General features: G+C 44.6%; 1 protein-coding gene across 1 annotated transcript in view; it reads left to right on the forward strand.

Annotated features, from left to right (window-relative positions):
* Window positions 1–13,544, forward strand: part of LOC144686407 (Krueppel-like factor 7) — a 75,931-nt gene that overhangs the window by 39,396 nt on the left and 22,991 nt on the right. Inside the window, exon 2 of the mRNA XM_078551560.1 lies at window positions 4,684–5,245. Within this exon, the coding sequence (XP_078407686.1) occupies window positions 4,684–5,245 (562 nt within the window). The remainder of the gene's footprint in view (window positions 1–4,683; window positions 5,246–13,544) is intronic.

Below are 13,544 nucleotides of genomic sequence, written 5' to 3' on the forward strand. Positions count from 1 at the left end.
CACAATGCTTGAGAAGCTGGACACCATCCAGGACAAAGCAGCCTGCTTGATCGGCACCACATCCACCACCCTAAACATTCACTCCCTCCGCCACTGACGTACAGTGGCAGCAGTGTGTACCATCTACAAGATGCACTGCAGGAATTCACCAAGGCTCCTTCGACAGCACCTTCCAAACCTACGACCTCTCTACCACCTGGAAGGACAAGGGCAGCAGATGCAAGGGAACACTACCACCTGCAAGTTCCCCTCCAAGCCAGATGCCATCCTGACTTGGAACCATACCACTGTTCCTTCACTGTCGCTGGGTCAAAATCCTGAACTCCCTTCCTCATATAGCTCTGTGGGTGTACCTACACCATATGGACTGCTGTGGTTCAAGAGGGCAGCACACCACCACCACCTCAAGGGCAATTAGGGATGAGCAATAAATGTTGGCCTAGCCAGCGACACCCACAACCTACGAACAAATAAAACATAATTTGAGGAGACTGGGAGGGGTGAAGGTCAGAATATTTGCTTCTTTGTATAGTTGCACATTGTGATTGTGAGTTCATTAGCAACCCATAATTGGAGCCCCATCACGCCTTCCCACAAAATGTGTAGTGTACTTTACGTGTGAACTAATAGCTTGGAGGTGCAGTTACAAGTGTCAGCAGTGGCTCAGAGGGTAGAAGTGTTGCCTCTGAGCCACCAGATTGGGAGTTCACAGTACCACTCCAGAGACTTGAGCACATAATCCAGACCGACACTCCAGGACAGGACTGAGGGAGTGTAGCACTGCTGAAGGCGCCATCTTTCAGCTGAGATACAAAAGATCCCATGGCCTTATTTGAAAAAGAGCAGATGAGTTCTAACCAGGACCCTGGCCATTACCTAAACCTCAACCGGCACCACAAAAAACAATGAACTGGCCACTTATCTGTGGGAGAGAATTCTACAGGTTCACCACCCTCTGAGTGAAGAAGTGTCTTCTCATCTCAGTCCAAATGGCCTACCCAGTACTCTGAGACTGTGACCCCTTGTTCTAGACCCCCCCCCCAGCCAGAGGGAACATCATCCCTGCATCCAGTCTGTCCATCCCTGTCAGAATTTCATACGTTTCAATGAGATCCCCTTTCATTCTTCTAAACTCCAGTGAATACCTTGAGGGACCTTGCGATCAAAACAGTGACCACATCTCAGAAGTCTCACTGATGCTCCCTCATTCATAGCCAGGACACGAGGAGAATTTCCTGCTCTTGGTAGTGTCATGGGATCTTTTACAGCCACCGGAATTGCCTTAGTGGGCTTCAGTTTAATGTCTCTCATATCAACTGGCCTGTCGCTGAATGAATCTTAAAATTTCTCTTTTTTAACTCATTCTTTTACTAGATGGCAAGACTGCCTTCAACACAGAAAGGAAGAATTGATTGCTGTTTTAATCACCAGTGGAAAGGACCTACTTTTAATTAAATCTCAGTTCAAAGAGTCGATGTGTGCTGACACTTTGTTTTCTCACCTTTCACCCCTTCGTTTTCCAGGGCTGAGCATCTGGTGTTTTTAGCTCAGGTAAATGTGGAGTTGGAGGAGGGAGGGGTGGTGCTCAGTGAGGGACTGCTTGGTGAGAGACCCCATCTGTCCCCATCCAAAGCCACGTAAGTCATCAGTGTTTTGGGGCTTTGTGGGAGGCTAGGGTCGGGGGGTAACGGAGTGTGGGACTTCAGATCACTTGTTCTGAAGTGCCGTCAAAACCAGTGTGTGGAGACGTGCCATCGGTGGTACTACTAGCTACCAACAGTTGTCCAACATTGGTAGCTAATGGTAGGGAAAACAATGGCAGAGCATTATATAAATGGTGATAGATTGGGATATGTTGATGTACAAAGGGACCTGGGTGTCCTTGAACACCAATCACTGAAAGCAAACATGCAGGTGCAGCAAGCAGTTAAGAAGGCAAATGGCATGGTGGCCTTCATTGTGAGAGGGCTTGATTACAGGAGCAAGGATGTCTTACTGTAGCTGTACAGGGCCTTGGTGAGACCACACCTGGAGCATTGTGTGCAGTTTTGGTCTCCTTACCTATGAAAGGATATGCTTGCCATAGAGGGAGTGCATTGAAGGTTCACCAGACTGATTTATGGGATGGCAGGATTGTCGTATGAGGAGAGATTGGGTCCACTAGACCTGTATTCACTGGAGTTTAGAAGAATGAGAGGGGATCTCATTGAAATGTATGAAATTCTGACAGGGATGGACAGACCGGATGCAGGGATGATGTTCCCTCTGGCTGGGGTGGGGTCTAGAACAAGGGGTCACAGTCTCAGGGTACTGGGTAGGCCATTTGGACTGAGATGAGGAGACACTTCTTCACTCAGAGGGTGGTGAACCTGTAACATTCTCTACCACAGAGGTCTGTGGAGGCCAGGTCACTAAATATATTTAAGAAGGAAGTAGATTTCTAGACTCGAAAGGCATCAAGGGGTATGGGAAGAGAGCGGGGGAATGGTATTGAGATGAGAGTATCGGCCATGATCATTTTGAAAGGTGGGGCAGGCTCGAATGGCCAAATGACCTACTCCTATTTTCTAAGTTTCCATGTTTCTGTCTGGTGATCGCTTGTGGGCACAGGGAAATCGCTTCCAATCAGTCTAAATGCAAGTTCCTTGGGGAAGCCTAGGTTTTAGGCCCCATTTCATCTGCATTTATGCTGGCACGTATTTTTATTATTCTTGTTACCTTGGGACTAGTGCACAGTCCTGGTAGCACATCCAGTCTTGCCGACGCAGTCTAGTGTATACTATGAAGGACAGTTCATTCTGCCTGTCAATCTAACTATCAGCTGGATCGGCATTGATTTGCACTCAATAAACTTTAAATTGGGCTGAAGAAGCCCCGCTGATTTATAGTTGTAATCCCACTTAGAGATGAGGTTACAACCTTTGAAACCAGTGCCGTGTGTTGTTCTTGGAAGGCCCCCTTTCCATTTGCTGGTAGCCAGGGGCAACCAGTATATTTTTATGTAGCTGCTATTTGAGGAGCGTCGTCACTGAAGGATTTAAGAGTCTGGTGTGCCATATTTACTGAGATGGAGGTTAGGAGAGAGAGAATAAAGGAATTGGTGTGCTCTTCTATAGCAGGATAATAAAGAATCTGTGTGTTCAAATCCCACCATAGCCTCACACTGTCCCTACTCTATAACCACCTACAATCCTTGGAGGTCTCTGCACTCATCCAATTCTAATATCTTGCATATCCTTGATTCCAGTCAGCCCACCATTGTGGCCATGCCTTCAGCTGCCTAGATCCGGAGTTTTGGATTTCCCTCCCTAAATTGCTCTGGCCCCCTCTCCTTTTAAGGTGTTCCTTAACATCGACCTCTTTGTCCCAGTCTTCCATCCTATTATCTCTCTATGTGCCTATGTTAAAGGCGCTATATAAATGCAAGTTGTTGCTCTTGAATGCAGAACATAGGATCTGCCACTTGCCACCATCTCTGTGCATGACATGCGTGTGCCTCTGACTAGGCTGCAGGTGAGGAAATGGAGCAGATGATGATCCTACCTGATTGGAGACGGTTGGGTAAAGGTTGACTGCAGGCCTTGAGGTCCAATGCTTGTTTTGATGGTGTAAGTTCACTGCGAACCTTCTCAGCTTTTATAACTCAGCCCTCACATGGTAACAACAAAAACTTGCATTTATATGGTGCCTTTAACTTGGAAAAAGTTCTACGGTGTTTCACAGAAGCACTACCCAAGGAAAAATCAATACAAACCTGGAGGGAGATGTTAGGGGGGTGATGTAGGATTTTAAAGACATTCTTAAAGGGTGAGAAGTTTATAGAGGCTTTCTTTTGTATATTCTTTTGCGGGGTGTGGGCACTGCTGTCTAGAGCCAGCATTTATTGTTCATCCTAATTGCTCTTAAGGTGGTGGTGAGCCACCTTATGCCATCCATGGTACACCCACAGTGCTGTTAAGGAGGGAGTTCCAAGATTTGGAGGCTTGGGCAGCTGAAGGGACTGCTGCCAATGGTGGGTGAAGGGAGTGGGAGATGCTCAAGAGGCCAGAGTGAGAGGAATGCAGAGCTCCTGAAAGGATGGAGGGCTGGAGGAGGATGCAGGGATAGGAAGGGGTGAGGCCACAGAGGGGTTTGAACACGAGAATGAAAATTTGAAATTGCAAGTATTGCTAGACGGTGGGGAGGGGGTGGTGGCAATATAGATCAGCAAAGGGTTAAGGGTCTTGGGTGAATGGGACTTGGTGCAGGTTAAGATAGGGACTGTATAGGTTTGGATGAGCTGGAGTTTCGTGAGGGTGGACGATGAGGGACCAACCATGGAGAGCACTGGAATGGTCACATTTGGAGGTGACGAAGGCATGGATGAGGGTTTCCGATCAGCTACGAAAGCGCACTTCTATTTTTTAGATGTTTGGCTGACATGTTCAAAATGTCCCAGACCCTACCGGAAAAGGGGTTACCAAATCAAAATGTGTCATTTCCTCCCCTCCCACCCACAACACCCCTGTTATTGATGGGCCTATGGCACAGGCTCTATGTATATGTTCTTGTGTTGGACTCTGTCTAAACAGATTAACAAGCTTTCTCTCTCTGCTTGAATGTGTTCTGAAAATGGAATTCAGCAGGAAGTTTCCCACCAGTGATGCCTGTATTTGTATTTTATTCCCCACCCTGTCCTACCAGACATGCCTCGAATTGGAGCGCTACCTTCAGACGGAGCCCAAGAAGCTGTCGGACCCGTTCCTGGAGGAGTTGGACTGTATGCTGAGTGCCTCAGCCGGAGTTGGCGGTGAAGGGGAGCTGGCACACCCTCTGCAGCCCAGCTTTCCCCGGAGGCAGCCGGACAGCAGCGAGCTGCCTTCCACCCCCACCTCCCCCCACAAGCTTCAGCTGGAAATGCCCTTCGCCTTACAAACGACGGCGGAGCTGCCCCCCGAGGCCCCTGCCTCGGTCAACCCCGCCCAGCTCAACGCCGTGACGTCCCTCACGCCGCCCTCCTCCCCGGAGCTCGGCAGACATTTGTTAAAGCCGCCGCATGCCCTGGCAGCCGCGGATGACGCGACGGTGGTGAAAGTTGTCCAGAGGAAAGGCCTTGGCCTGGTCAAGGCGATGAGTGAGAATGGACAGGGTGACCTTGAGACCTCGCCGGACAACAAGAAGAGAGTCCACCGCTGCCAGTTTAACGGTTGTCGGAAAGTTTACACCAAGAGCTCACACTTGAAAGCCCACCAGAGAACACACACAGGTAGGGCAACTCTTCTCTCGGGCTTGTTTGGGGAGGTGGGGCTGTGCGGCAAGCCATCCTCTCGCCATCGTCCTATAAAGCAAGTTGGCCTTTTTAATTTTGTTCTCAGTATGTGGGGCATTGCTGGCGTGGCTGCCATTTTATTACGCATCCCTAGAGCCCTGGGACAGTGGCAGTGAGCCTTCTTTACAGATCGCATCAGAGGCCAGATAACAGCCAACAATCTTGATGTGGGACTGGAGTCACAAATAGCCCAGACTGGGTAAGGCCGGCAGGTTTCCTTCCCCGAGAGTGAACCGGTTGAGGCTTTACAGCAATCTGACATTTTCGTGCCGCTTTTTAAAAAAAAACTGGTGGGAGCTTTTAATTTCCAGACTTTTTTTTGTGGGGGAGGGGGGAAGAATATATACACTGCAAACTGTAGAGCACTTGATTGTGTTAACCCCTGCCATATACTCCGTGAACATTTAAAGTCCCTAAACTTAGCAACAGGTTGCAAACTTGTTTGCAGAATGCTTTTGTGACAATTCCCTGGAGCAAGGTGTTGTGGAACCTACTAGTGATAAAGCTATTTTAGATCTGGCATTGTGCAATTGGGCAAAGTTAATGAGTAATCTTGTAGTAAAAGATCCACTGGGAAATAGTGGTCATAATACAACTGAATTCCGTCATAAGTTTGAAAAGGATGCACTCCAATCATAAACAAGAATCTTGAACTTGAACAAAGCCAATTACACAAGTATGAGGGGAGAACTGGCTAAGGTTAATTAGGTAAATAGACTAAAAGGGATGATGGTAAATAAACAGGAGGTGATATTTAAAGAAACAATTCAAAATGCTCAGCAAAAATACATTCCATTGAAAGACAAAAGCTCAGCAAGAAAGAACCATCTATGGTTTACTAAGGAGATGAAGGATTAAAATGAGAGGCTTATAATGTTGCAAAGAATAGTAGTGAGTCTGCAGTTTGGGAGTGTCTTAAAAACCAGGAAAGGGTTACCAAAAGGTTGATTAAGAAGGGAAAAAATAGAGTAGAAGAGTGTAAACTGGCCAGAAGAATGAAAACAGATTGTCAGAACATTTACAAGTGTTTAAAAAGGAGAGTAGCTAAAGTAAACATTGGTTCCTGAGAAGCAGAGACAGGATAAATTATCATGGGGAATGAGAAAATCCCAGAGACATTAACAAATATTTTGTGCCTGTCTTCACAGTGGAAGGCACAAGCCACATATCAGAAATAGAGGGTAATCTAGGGGCTAAAAAGAGTGAGGAAATCAAGGTAATTAATAGCAGAAATTAAGTACTAGAGAAACTTAAGGGGCTAAATTCCAACAAACCTCCAGGACCTGACAGCCTCCATCCTAGAGTTCCAAAAGACATAGCTACAGAGACAGGGGATGCATTGGTCATGATTTTCCAAAATTCCCTAGATTCTAGAATGCTTCCAGCAGATTGGAAGTTAGCAAATGTAACACCACTATTGAAGAAAGGAGGGAAGAGAGAAAATGGGCACCACAGGCCAGTTTGGCCTAAAATCAGTAGTCGGGAAAGTGCTGGAATCTATTATTAAGGAAGTCTTAACAATGCAGACAATGCAAAGAGGAAGTCTTATCACACTATGGTTTTCTAATTCTTCAGAGAAACTCAACATTGTTTTATGAAAGGTAAATCATGTTTGACAAACTTATTAGTGCTTTTTGAGAATGTAACTACTCGAGTGGATAAAAGGGAACCAATAGATGTAGGATACTTGAATTTCCAAAAGGCATTTGATAAGGTGCCACACAAAAGGTTAATCCATAAGATAAGGGCTCATGGGGTTGTCAGTAATATATTAGCATGGATAGAAGATTGGTTAACGGACAGGAAGCAAGGAGCAGGGATAAATGGGGCATTTTCAAGTTGGCAGGCTGTGACAAGTGGAGTGCTGCAAGGATCAGTGCTGGGGCCTCAGCTATTGACAATATATATTAATGACTTGGGCAAGGAGACAGGGTAATTTATCTGAGTTTGTTGGTGATACAAAGCTAGGTGGGAATGTAAGCTGTGAGGAGGGTATGAAGAGGTTTCAAAGAAATATAGACAGGTTAAGTGAGGGGCAACAAGGTGACAGATGGAGTATAATGTGAGGTAATGTGAGGTTTTTCATCTTGGTAGTAAGAATAGAAAATCAGAATATTTTTTAAAAGGTGTGAAACTTGTAAATGTTGATATTCAAAGGGGCTTGAGTGTACTCATACAAAGAACACAAAGTTAACACGCAGATACTATAAGCAATTAGGAAGGCAAATGGTATGTTGGCTTTTATTGCAAGGGGGTTAAAGTACAAGAATAAAGAAGTCTTACTACAATTATACAGGGCTTTGGTGAGAGCACACCTGGAATACTGTGTGCCATTTCGGCCTTCATATTTAAGGAAGGATGTACTTGCGTTGGGGATGGTATGCTGATGGTTCGCTAGATTGGACCCTAGGATGAAAGGGTTCTGCTATAAGAGGTATATGAGAGGTTGATTAAATTGGGTCTATATTCTCTGGAATTTAGAAGAACGAGAAGGTGATCTGATTGAAACATACATGATATTGAAGGGCTTGACAGGGTAGATACAGAGAGGTTGTTTTCCCAGGCTGGGGAATCTAGAACACAGGTACAGCTTCAGGATAAGGGGCTGATCATTTAGGACTGAGATGAAAAATTTCTTCACACAAAGGGCTGTGAATCTTTGGCATTCTCTACACCAGGGTGTTGCAAATGCACCAGTGGTGTTGAATATGTTTACGCTGACAGTGAAGGAACGGCAGTATCGTTCCAAGTCAGGATGGTGAGTGGCTTGGCGGGGAACTGGCAGGTGGTGGTGTTCTCATGCATCTGCTTCCCATCTAGGTGGGAAAGCTGGCAAGACCAAGAGACATGGGACTCCTTTGTGTTGAAGATCACCCAGCGAAAACTGTGTATGTTAGCCTTTGGCAATCTCTTCATTATTGCTGAAATAAGATTGTTTCCTATCATAAAAACAGAAGACAGGTTTGAATTTTAATTTGGCCATGTCTTGAATGATGGCTTTAGAGGGCTTTGTAAGCCGATCCCAGAGAAATTTCTTCTGCTCCCTATTTCTGTGTCCTCCCCCTGGGCCTAAGCTCTGGAATTCTACCCCTAAACCTCTCTGTCTTTACCTCTCCTCCTTTAAGAAACTCCTTGAAACCTACCTCTTTGACCAAGCTTTTAATCACCTGTCTCAATATCTCCTTATGTGGCTTGATGTCAAATTTTGTTTGATATCCCTCTTGTGAAGCACGTTAGGATGTTTTACTACATTAGAAGTGCAGTATCAATGTGTTACGATCTCCGTACAGACCGATAGCTTTTTAAAAAGAAATTCAAAATTCCAGTTAATAGCTGAAAGGATGATGTAATAAGATTTCGCATTTTAAGATGCTTACTATAACAAAAGACTAAAAGTGCTAGTGACTAAACACTGTCTTTGTGGATAACTTATACTTTAAGGCACAGAATGGAATGCCCCCATTCTAATTCTTAGCCCAACTAGAAAAACAATTCACATATACGCTCCACTGTCCTTTTAAGGAGACATTCTACTCTCCCAGAATCAGTCCTAAATGATCCTTAGCTCCCAAGGGTTTACATATATCCTTTTCCTTTCTCAGCCTGGTATCTTCTAACATAGAATTGTCGTTTACAGTTAGAGTATTATTGGAGACCCTCTCCCTAGGCGAATCTTCCAGCTTCGTACTAACTCCTCGCAAATTTGGTCGTTTCAATCTGAGCGTGAGCTTCCACCCGTATTCGAGCGCAGTGAACAATGGAGATATTTGGCCTCTAGCTGTTCTTTCTCCGCCGGATCCTAGCAGATATACAGTGATATTTTAGGGAAGCCTGTAACCCGGTATCACAGTGGCTTCCTCTGTACTCGTTCCATCTCAAAGCCCATCACCATGGCAACATGAATCACATGGGCCTTGTATCCAGGTCAATATGCTGATTAGCTATTCTTCAGACCCCATCTCTCTTTTATCTTGGAAGTAAATTGACAGTTTAAAGCACTACTGTTTACAACTTGACATCTTCAACACTTCTGGGACTTTCGAGACTCACAGTCTATCCACTGTTAGCACATAGGCTGTTGCCATTGTCTCCAATTGTAAACACCTTGTAACTTCTTCCCAATAAAACAACCTGAGACCCCTTTAATCTCTAACAATAAAACCACCCAGGCTTGCTGTCAGGCAGATTCTGGAACAGGTCACATGAACCCCATCATTTTGATCTTAATTAAAGACACAGTCCCAAAACACAATAATCTAATAAAGCTTACAATTGTAACATACACGTTGCTGTACTCTATGCCCCTCTTTATCTTTAGCGATCCTAGCTTGTTCAAAACTCATTAACTCTGTCTGCCCATGGATTGTCAATTTGCCATCTTTGATGGTTTACTGTTGTATATTGATGTGAATATCAAATTTGATTTGAATCAAGTTGATTTCAAACTGTCTTCAGATCTTTGGCCGCCAACGCTTCCTTGGCTGGAGCTCCATACTGGTTAAAGTCGTCATTTCGGGAGTCTGGGGTTCTCCATTTAAGTGGCAAGGCCAGTGAAGTTGTGGTCTGATGACCATAGCTTCATTGATGGTACAACCAGTTGAGAGCAGATTTGGTTTTATGATCATCCTAATCCATTTAAAGGATTGTGAGTAAGGAACGTTGGTGAAAATGCTCAAGAGTCTTGATGTGCCTTCTCCAAGTATAGCCCTTGATTCAGAGCCATAGAGTAAGGCTGAGGAACAACAAACTTGTAAAACAGTAGTCTTCATACATATATCTGGTCCCTTTTTATTGAAGGACCTGCCCTCAGGTGCTTTAAAAGTCACTGAGGGACTGTTGATGTAGTGCTGAAACTCCTCATCCATGTTCGTATTCTTTGATAGATCATCCTTGTGTTTAAGTTCCTCCATGGACTCATCCCACCCTATTTCTGTAGCCTCTTCCATCTGTACAGCCCTCGGAATATGTGTTTCCCTAATTCTGGCCCCTTGTACATCCCCGATTTCTTTGCCCCATCATTGCCTTCAGTCACCGAGGCCCTAAGCTCTGGGATTCCCTCCTTAAACCTCTCTACAATTAAGACACCCCTTAAAACCTACCTCTTTGAGTAAGTGTTGAAAATGGAATGTTTCAAAACTGAGATTCAGAGGTATGAGAACCGAGGTGGATTCAGAGAGTGAACTCCTGCTTCAATCTCTGATTTCCAGGTGCATCACCTTGGAATCAATACAACCACTTGGGAGCCTTAGCATTCCATTTAGAATCATCGAATCTTTAGCACAGAAGGCGGCCATTCAGCCCATCAAGCCTGTGCCGGCCCTTTGAAAGAGTTATCCAGTTAGTCCCACTCCTTTACTCTTTCCCGGTGGTCGTGAATATCATTCCTTTTCAAGTATTTATCAATTCCATAGGAACAGGAGTAGACCATTTAGCCCCTCGAGTCCCTCTGTCATTCAATAAGATCATGCCTGAACTGTGACCTAACTCCCTATACCCCTGCCTTTGCCCCATCTCTCTTAATACCTTTGGTCAGCAAAAATCTATCGGCCCTGGTTTTAAAATTAACAGTTGATCTAACGTTGATTGCCATTTGTGGAAGAGAGATCTAAACATATGCCACCCTTTGTGTGAGCGTTTCCTAACTTCACTCCTGAAAGGTTTGGCTCTGTTTTTTAGACTATGCCCTCCAATCCTAGACCCCACCATGCAGTGGAAATAGTTTCTCTGTATCTACCTCTTGTTCCCCTTAATATCTTGAAAACTTGGGTTAAATCACCCTTTAATCTTCCAAATTCCAGGGAAAATAACCCCTGTTTGTGTGATCGTTCTGTGTATTTAACGCCCGGAGTCAATTTATCATTCTGGTAAATCTACGGTGCACTTCCTCCAAGGCCAGTATATCCTTTCTAATGTGTGGTGCTCAGAATTGCTCACAGCTTTGTGTAACTGAAGTATGACTCCTAAGCCCTTTTCCTAGTCTTCTAGATATAAAGGCCAACATTGCATTAATCCTTTTGATTATTTTCTGTAACTGTTGATGATATTTTAATGATCGCTATGTACCTGGACTCCTAAATCTCTTTGGTCCTCCGCTGTCTGTAGATTTCCATCTTTTAGAAAGAACCCTGTTTTAACCTTTTTGGATCAAAAGTGGATCCAGGGGGCCTGAGGTCAGACAGGAATGTGGAGTTGAGACCACAATCAGATCAGCCATGATCTTATCGAATGGCAGAGCAAGCTCGAAGGGTGGAATGGGAAAGGCCTACTCGTGCTCCTAAGTCCTTTGTTCCTATGACCTCATGTTAGCCTACATTGCAATCCATTTGCTACAGATCTGCTAATTCACTTAATTCATCAAAATTTCTTTGCTCTTTTATGCATACAATGCCACCTAAATTAGTGTCATCAGCAAATATGCATATGTGGGTTTCCTCTTTTTTTTACCCCCTTGGATTTTTTTGCCAATATTTTTGCCAAATCTTTGTTCCCTAGTTACTGACCCTCCTGCCAGTGGAGATGGCTTCTCCCTATTTACTCTATCAAACCACCTTATAATTCTAAACATCGCAATCAAATCTCTCCTTCACCTCCTCTGCTCCACGGAGAACAATCTCGGCATCTCCCCATAACTGAAGTCCCTCACCCCAGGTACCATTCTAGTGTAACTCCTCTGCACCCTCTCCAAGGCCTTGACATCCTGCCTAAAGTCTGGTGCCCCGAATTGGACTATTGCCGTGGAGAGTGTTGCTAGTGATGTCGGAGAGGGTTTGAACTAGTTTGGCATGGGGCTGAATACAGACTCGGAAGGGAGAGAAGCAAAGCCGGAAATGGAAGGCAGAAAATTAGTAGGCGAGTGTGGAAGGCAGAAGGAATAAAGGCTAGAAAATAGACAACAGAGGAAGTGCTTAATGCTATATACTTCAATGCAAGGAGCAAAATAAGACAGATGAATTGATGGCATGGGTAGGCACTTGGAAGTATGATATCATAGCTAATATTGAATGGCTTGGAGAAAGGCAGGAATGGCAGCTCAACATTCCAGGTTATGGGGTTTTCAGACGAGAGAGAGAGACGGGGATAAAAAAGGTTGGGGGGTGGTGCGTAACAATATTGGTTTTATGCAAAACAATTACAGCTGTGAGGAGGGATGATAAACCAGAAACAGCATCAACTGGGACCATATGGGTTGAACTGAAGAACAAAATGGGGCATTTGTGCTGTTGGGGGTATGTTATAGAGGGAGGTCAGGAGCTAATATTTAGGTAAATTTCTGAGAAGTGCAAAACCTAGGGCAGTAATGGGGGATTTCAAGTACAACAACTTATTATACAGCATCTTTAGAGTAATAATATGTCCAAAGCACTTCACAGGTGCATTATAAAACAAAATATGACACTGAGCTACATATGGAGATATGTCAGATAACCAAAAGCATGATCAAAAAGGTAGATTTTAAGGAGTGTTTTAGAGGAGAGAATTGAGGGTGAGAAGGTTCAGGGAGGGAATTCCAGAGCTAGGGGCCTAAGCTACTGAAAGCATAGCCACCAATGGTGGAACAACTAAGATTGGAGATGCTCAAGAGGCCAGATTTAGAGGAGCACAGAGATCTCTGAGGATCGTGGGGCTGGAGATTACAGAGATAGGGAGGGGTGAGGCCATGGAGGGGTTTGAAAACAAGGATGAGAATTTTAAAATCAAGATGTTGCTGGACTGTGAGCTAGTGTAGGTCAGCGAGCATTTGGGTGATGGCAGGAACAGGATTTGGTGTGAGTTGGGAATCAGGCAGCAAAGTTTGGATGACCTCAAGCTTACAGAGGGTAGAATGTGGGAGACTAGCTAGGAGTGCGTTGGAATAGTCAAGTCTCAAGGTAATGAAGGCATGGATGAGGGCTTCCGCAGCTGAAGAACTGAGATGGGTGAACTTGGGCAATGTTACAGAGGTAGAAATAGGCAGTCTTAGTGATGGCCCAAATAGGAGGTCAGAATCTCCACCCTAATATTAACGGTAAAGATCAGTGTTAAAGATATAGCTGACACAGAATTCTTAAAGTACATTCAGGCGAACTCCCTTGGCCAGTACTTAGTAAGCCCACAAAGAGAAGAGTCAGTTCAGGATTTAGTGTTCGGGAATGAAGTTGAACAGGTAGAAGGGGTATCAGTGGGACTGGTTTTAGTGATAGTGATCATAATTCAGTCTGATTTAGTGTAGTTATGGAAAAGGACAAAGATAGACCAG

This window comes from Cetorhinus maximus, chromosome 11, assembly GCF_964194155.1.
Source record: "Cetorhinus maximus chromosome 11, sCetMax3.hap1.1, whole genome shotgun sequence".
Lineage (NCBI taxonomy): Eukaryota > Metazoa > Chordata > Chondrichthyes > Lamniformes > Cetorhinidae > Cetorhinus > Cetorhinus maximus.